This window comes from Malania oleifera, chromosome 11 (genome assembly GCF_029873635.1).
Source record: "Malania oleifera isolate guangnan ecotype guangnan chromosome 11, ASM2987363v1, whole genome shotgun sequence".
NCBI classification, from domain to species: Eukaryota; Viridiplantae; Streptophyta; class Magnoliopsida; order Santalales; family Ximeniaceae; genus Malania; species Malania oleifera.
The window spans coordinates 27,303,275-27,311,436 of NC_080427.1; the positions used below are offsets into that span (position 1 = coordinate 27,303,275).

Consider the following 8,162-nt stretch of genomic DNA (forward strand, 5'->3'; position numbering starts at 1 on the left):
ACAATTGCAAACGAAAGCTACCGTGAGAACAGAGACGACCTCGCTGCAGCACCGAGTAGTTTAGCATTATTTTCATTTCATTTGTATGTATATCATTGATTATTTTTATTTTATTTGTATAACATTGATTATTTTTATTTCATTTGTATATCATTGATTATTTTCATTTCATTTATATAGCATTTGATTATTTTCATTTCATTTGTGTAGTATTTGATTATTTTCATTTCATTTGTATAGTCATGTATCTTGTACACACTTCATATAATATTAATATATTATCAAGAATGACATTTAAGAAATGTAAACTTTGAAAAAAAAAAAAAACCTTATATGATTTTATCCAACATAAGCACTACATTTTTATTATGGAATTTTAAAAGTTGTTTCTTGTTTATTTCATGTTGAAATTTATAAAAGAAAAAAAATATTTGTATCATCATATGTTTTATGATGCCTACTTATATTTATCTTAAGTTACCATTTCTTACATTATGATGCAATTCAAATGTACTTATGGTTTGAAGTTATCTGTATTACTGGACTTTTATGAAATCTTATTTATAAGATATTTTCGCACTTTCACATGTAATATATATATATATATATATATATATATATATATATATATATATATATATATATATATGTCAGAGTGAGATGTGAAATGTAACAAAAAGTGAGGGAGAGAACATGACTAACCCAACATGACCTTAGATCTCTGAATAAAATTTGATATTTACAATATATATATATATATATATATATATATATATATATATATATATATATATATGTGTGTGTGCATTCTCATAAAAAATAAAAATTCTAAATTTGACTATTGCAATGAATAACATTTAATCCGTTCATATTGTTTTACGAAGCATTATAAGTGAAGAAAAAAAAAACCTAAGGTCTTGTTGTTAAAGAAGAAGAAACTAAAAAATTTCATGCATATGACTTTTTCTTAGTTCTATATGTTTGGACATTAAACTAGATTAACAATTCATTCATTCAATTAGATGGAAAAATATTTTATAATTTTTTACAATTATAAATTAAAACATAGTTTGAGTTATTAACTTCGAATTAGAATACTTTGTTTTTTTAATTGGGTATAATGCATTTTTAATTATATATATATATATATATATGCTTAAATCTAGCATGAACAACTTACAAGATTTAATTGAAGAAGAAAGGGCAGCTGAATGGGCGAAGCAAATCTTGTAAGACCAAACTGTGAGATTTGCCATGTGTAAGCTCATGTGTCATCTTCGAAGCAAATTTCACAGCACCAAGTTGCGAGATTATGTAAGCACTAGACTGAGAAATTTTTTCTCAAACAGAGTATTATTTAATATTTTATTTTAAATTAATAATAAAAACGGAAAAAAACTTTTGCATTTTATCCTCTTCCCTCTACCTCTTTCTTGTAACAATCTATACTGACATAGATGGAGGCTAGCCAGTCCATCCCTTGAATTACATCAAATCCATGCATCTCAAATACTACTAAATCAGCAGGTAGCACCCTTCCCTAAATACTAATTGGATAATCTTTAAGTACCTTTGTACATACCACTAAGGTTCTCGTCGATGTGACCACGGATAAATCAGCATCTAATGGTTGAGTTTCTACCCCATGCATTTTAATATACTCCAGAGATATAAAAGAATGCGTTGCTCCAGAATCAAATAAGACTATTGCTTGCTTCGAAATTATAAAGCTATTACATGTCACCACGTCACCAATATTTTCTACATCTCCCTAAGTAAGAGAATAAACCTACGCTTGGGCGGCGTTCCTTTGATAGTTGCCCCAAGGTGCCTAATTGTTTCCTCGATATTGATTAGGAGTTGATGCATTATTCGGCAGTGCACGACAGTCTCGTGTAATGTAACCGGGTCTACTGCACCGATAACAGATAGCACCTCTAACCCGACATTCACCCCAATGCCTTTTATAACATTTAGAACAAGGAGGGTGTGATGATTCACCCTAATAGGCCCAATTCCCCACTACTCGCCTTTGGCCCACATTATCACTATTTCTCTTCCATGGACCCTGACTTGCACCAGCATGAAAACCTGGAGGCATAGGCCTCTTCCTCTGGTTCAGTACCTTTGTACTTTTCTATAGGCCTTTCTCCAATACTGTTGCTCTATCTACCATTTCTGAAAAGTTATGGAATTGAAATGCCACCACCTACTCGTAGATCCTTAGACTTAATTCTTTCTCAAATCTCTGAGCCTTCTTGAATTCATCTGGAACCATATTTGGGGGGGCGAATCGAGACAATTCAATAAACTTGGCCGCATATTGCCGAACAATCAAGTTCTCTTGGGTTAAATTGCTTGCACATAATGTCTTGGTTTCTATTCATTTAATACTAGGTCGTACCTTTGCACATAATGGCTCTTGGTTGCATTCTTTCAATACCAAGGTATACCCTTGCATGTAATGGTTCTTTGTTTGCATTCATTAAATCCAGGTCACCCACCACGTGGCAATTTTTGGTTGGCTCTGGGTGTTTGACATAGATTGTTGATGTGGCAGCAATCTGGCTATCGAGAGAACACATAGAGTGGATGGCCAAGATTGCACCACGACGCCTTCCGAAGACGTGGTCCTGGTTGAGTTAACTGGTTTGGATTTGGTTATGATTGAATTGGGCCAAGAGCATGGGTTGATCGGCTTGGATTTAAAATTGAGCTACAAGATAATTGAGCGTTAAGGCTTGAATTTAATTAAACGGGCTGTAGGAAAATTAGGCTAGGTTTGGATTTAATTAAACAGGCTCCAAGACAATTGGGTTAGGCTTGAATTTAATTAAATTGGGCTGAGTCTAATAGGCTCAAACTGGGAAACAAACTTATTGGTTTTAATTCAGTTGGGCTTGGGATTGGGTTGAAGGACAATGGTCAATGGATTAGATTCTGGTCAATGGTTTGGATATTCAAAATTTTGTCTAAATTCTAAGAAAATTATTTGAATTTAAACATCAACTACAAAAATTCCAAATTCAACAAGGATTGCAAAATTTGACCATACTTACCTCTATTTTCGAAATTCTCCACTCCGAATCTCTTGAATTTCTTTCTATTGCACTTGCCTTTCAGGTCCAAATCTATGTCCTTTTTTTTTATTTGAACTTCTCAATTCCAAGCCCCTATTGCAATTCAAACTATTCAATCTTAAATCTTCCTTCATTTCTTTGATCCCAATCTCTTAGCAATTCACTCAAAATTCCTTTCTAATTCTCTCAAATTCTCATTTTTCTTTCTTCCAATCTGAATTGTCTATATGATTGTTTGTGTCTGTGTGCCCCTCTCACCCTCAAAAGGCCTCTATTTGTAGGTTTATTCCTAATTCATAACTTAAATTTGATTAACTAATCAAATTTAAAACTAATTTGTTAATTGAATTGGGTAATCAATATAAATTATTCATTCAATCTTAATTAACTAATTAGTTTTCAATTATGATTTTCTAACTGAAATTTATTTATGTGTGTGCAATGCAAGCATAAAATTGGAGTATCCGGTGTTCAATTATTTTATTTCATTTTTTATTTTATTTTATTTTCAATGTCAAAAGATTCACTTTCCCTGTATTTTATATTTTCTCACTTTATTAAAATAAAAAAAATTGCCCAATTTTTTTTATATAACTCTCGAACAAAATGAGATGTCTACAATTAAAAAAAATAAATAAAAATATCAAGAAATCTACATTTTCATGTTTGGTTATCAAAGAAAATGAGGATGGATATTTAAAATATACTACATTTATAAACAAAATTTTGATTTTACACATCATTAATATAGAATTTTTCTTAATTTTTAATCATAGTAGAACAATCTTTCATTTTAAATAGTATTTAAGATAGAAAGAAAGTAAAATAGAAAATGAGTTTTTTCCTTTTCTTTTCCCAAACAAAATTATTTGCCCCAATCTTCATCAAGGGTCGAAAACAAGAATACCCGAAAGTGTTGTTCCATGTTTGAGTACAAAAATGAGAAATAAAAATTAGCTCATTGCACCATATTTGAGTATAAAAATAAGAAATAAGAAATTAGTTCGTTCCCTTCTATAATTTCTCCATGGAACCAACTCATTTGTTTGAATAACCATTTTTCCTTGCCTTCAATTTTGAATAATGCTTTCACTTAACCAAATTCAAGTCCATTTTCTTTCTCTTTCTCTTGCTTTTCTCTCACTTTCTTTCCCTCCTCTTTGATGCAGCCTTACTTTGATCCTGGCCCTAGATCCAGATCCAGAGTTCTTGGATTCTCCAAGCGCAGAAAAATGGTTACCTTTACATGTGGGCCAAACGGTGACTTGCAGCAGGAAATGCAGGTCACAAGAACCTAATGAGCCTCACATGTTCTAATTGAAACATCAACATCGTCTCGAGCTGCAAGCTACCAGCGCATGACAAAAGCAACACATATTGCTAAAAGGTAGCCCAACTTTAAGGCCAAATTTAGGATCAAATCCTTAGCCCTAAGCTCTTAGAGTTCGATTTTTTACGGAACCAAATTTGTATTTAGGTAGACATTGATAACAAGAATTGTTTCATGGGGTATTTTCAAGATAGCAAATCAATTTTAGAATAATTTTCGGGTCATATGATCTATAAAAGATTATTGGAGTCCCCTTTTCCCAAATTAAAAAATAAAATTACAAGCTTTTCTTTTTGGGAGATTATCACTATCCTAATCAAGAATGATTTTATTAAATAAAACCACAGTAATATCCAAATTCTAAGCCCTAAGCAACCCAACCCCGGCCAGATGTCTTCTCACCATTGAGCTCTGCAGCTTCTCTTTGGCATGCTGTAATGCTGCAAGCACATCCCCTACGCCGCCATTAACCATCTTCAGCTCCCTGTGGCTCTGCGATGCCACCTCGCGACTCGCTGGGACTAATGCCAACGAATTGTCCACGCATTCTTCGTTTTCTTCCCAGTTCTGATCATTCTTCCCGCTGATTTCCTCCCCTGCGACGGAAGATTTTGAGCTGGACGAACTGGAAAATGAGACCCAATTTTGAAAAGTTCAGTTCCAATTGGAGTTCAATTAAAAAATTCTCAAAATATTTCAAGGAAGAAAATCGAAATGAATGAAAATGTACCTATGATTATCGTGTGTCGTTGAATCGCCGGCGGTCTGATTGTGTTTAAACTCGCCGGACTTTGATGGGTCGTCGCCGGTGGAATCGATGTCGGAAACGGGATTGCACGGAGAATCTGAAACGTCATGAGAGGTTGCGAGATGGGATTTGGGTTCTTTTTCCTCTGGGTCATTGAGATTTGAGGAGGTTGTGGGTGATCCAGAGGTGATTTCACTGTTCTCCGGCGAGATCCACCGTTCAGAGTCCTCCCAAACGTAAGAAATATTCAACGATTCGAGCTTTGCCATTAGGGATTTGAGTTTCTTTTGGACCCTGTTCCTGGATTTAGTCTCTTCTTTCAACTGGTTCTCTAGCTGTATTAACTTTACCCACAGAACATTTAAGAAAAACCGATATCAAATTAGAACTCAAAATCGCGGGGAAACAAAACAAAAGAGATGATATATTTGGAAAATTAAAATCGATCTAACAGACCTTATTGCCCATGAGCTCTGCCTCTTCCTTGGCAGCTCTCGAAGCTGCCCTCTCTGCTAACAGCCTCCCTCTTAAGCACTCCAGTGTTCTCAAACCATCATCCCCTTCCATTTTCTTTTCACTGAGAGAACACATTTCACATTTGTCAAAAATATGAGAGAGAGAGAGAGAGAGAGAGAGAGAGAGAGAGAGAGAGAGAGAGCCCACCTCCGATTTCCATCAGCAATGGTAGCAGCATCAAGCATTTTCTTCCCTTGTTCTTTGGCCCCTGACTCAAACTAGCTGAACTGAAATTTTCTCTGAAGATTGCGGATCAGAGCCTGAACGATGCAAGAACTGTATAAACAATAACTTAGAAATTGAAAAAGAAAGTTGTGGAGTGGTCCGTTTCTTCTTTACTATTCGCCAGGAACCTTTGTTCTGCAGACTCTAAAATGGCAGCGCCATTGTTAGAAACCCAAGGTTCCGGCTTTGAGTTTTGCTCGTTATGTCATGGGCTCTTATCCTTCCGCAGGACACTGCAATTTTGGGACTACCACACTCTTCCCTAATAATATAACTTTTTTGTGAATTTATATATATATATATATATATATATATATATATATATATATATATAGATACATCATACGTGCACACGCAATATTAATTTTTAAAAAAGTAATTTCAATGTTTGAACAAAATATTTTTTATTTAAAACAAAATGACCAGTCATAATTCAAAATTAAAATTAAATTCTCAATTAAAGAGTAAATTAGTATGTGAAAATTTAAAAAAGGAAAAAAAAAAAAAACCATTCATAGTTCTTCTTTTTAAAAAATAATATTAATTTATTTTCTTTTCATTAGTTGAGCATTTTATTTTAATTTTAAATTCATAGAAGAAAAAGAAGATTATTTTAGCAATAATGATTAGGAAAAATACTAATTGGAAATGATCCTCCTCTTTTTTTTTTTTAATTACATAAAAACTTCAACCACCAACAAGCCCTTCAGACCCCCTGGTACTGCATCAAACTTACGGATCAGCGTCCTCCCCCTAGGTCTCGCTGATCAGGTAAAGTCCGGAATGCGGACACGCCTTCCGTGCATCAGTTAGACATTCAGTCAACTCGACCCCTAAACACATCTCCATTATCATTCACGGTCCCTGCTGGCTTACAGAGAACTCTTACTATCCACGGTCCCCATTGACTCATAAAGCCAACTCTCACCATCAACGGTCTCTGTTGGCTCACAGAGTAAATTCTCACCATCCACGGGCACCGCTAGTTCCATGAGTGTATCTACCTATAATTGAACCTCCGATGCTTCTTCTTACGTGCTGATGTCTTTCTACTGCGCCATGCTCGTGGGGGTACGATCCTCCTCTTTTAGTTGATACTAGTCATCGACACACTACGCAAATATTTATTAATTTTTAGAATATAATGGGATTTATGAAAGTAATGCAAAGTTATAAAGATTTTATTCACATATTATATTTATTATTTTTAGAAAACAATGGAGATTTAAGAAGTTATAGAGATTTTATCCACATATTTAAAATTATTATTTTTAAAAATAATGGAGATTTAAGAAGATAGTGAATAGTTATAAAGATTTATTTAAATTTAAAATAAAAAGTTAATAAATTCTTCATATATCAATGATTGTAAATATTATAATTATAAAAATAACTTATTGTTTAGGAATCTGAGAACTTTTTGATGATTGAAAATTATGTAAATTCTTCTTAATGAAAGATAATAGAGAGGAAAAATAGTTTTGACAAGATACCAAAATTGTATATATCATTAAGCTTATATAAAATTTAAATAACCTAATTTATAGGAAGCACGGGATTGATATCCTTGATATCAGATTATAATAACAACGAGCATAGATGTACACGAAAAGAATACATAATTTGAAAATCAAATAGTTTAGTTTGTAAGAAGCACAGATTGATATATATTTAACACATAAATAACAGTAGAGATACACTCACGGAGCATTGAGAGTTCAATTCAAGGTAGATACACTCATGAAGCTAGTGATACTTATGGATGGTGAGAGTTTACTCTATGAGCCAATGGGGACCGTGGATTGTGAGAGTTCGCTCTGTGAGCTAGCGGAAATTGTGGATCGTGAGAGTTCTTTGTGAGCTAGCGGAGACCATGGGTGGTAATGAAGATGTGTCCCAGGAGTCGGGTTGACTAAACGTCCAACTGATGCACAGAAGTTGAGACCTGGGGGCGGAGGACGCTGATTCGTAAGTTTGGTGTCACATCATGGGGTTTGAAGGACTCTTTGGTGACTTGGAGTTCCTATATAATAAAAAAAAAACAGTAGAGATATATTGTAGGTGTGGTTGTGGACGTAGAATCCATGTACGCTTCACACATTTTAGAAAATAATTAGGTATTTAAAAGATAATGGAAAGTAGGATTTGTTTTAGTTCACTAACATTTTTAAATTTTTTATTTTAGGTACTAATAGAGAATTGAAGAAATATTGAGAAATTATTCATGTCTATTCAAATTTAAATTTATTATTAAATATTTGCA

At 33.6% G+C, this 8,162-nt stretch overlaps 1 protein-coding gene across 1 annotated transcript; it reads right to left on the minus strand.

The window, feature by feature from the left end:
• Positions 1–4,612: 4,612 nt before the first annotated feature.
• On the minus strand, positions 4,613–6,198 carry LOC131168556 (uncharacterized). The gene is made up of 4 exons (XM_058128075.1): positions 5,822–6,198; positions 5,615–5,735; positions 5,141–5,502; positions 4,613–5,035 (listed from the first exon to the last, which is right to left on the minus strand). The coding sequence occupies exons 1-4, from the start codon at positions 5,857–5,859 to the stop codon at positions 4,771–4,773; spliced, it is 786 nt and encodes a 261-aa protein (XP_057984058.1). The 5' UTR covers positions 5,860–6,198; the 3' UTR covers positions 4,613–4,770.
• Positions 6,199–8,162: the final 1,964 nt, after the last annotated feature.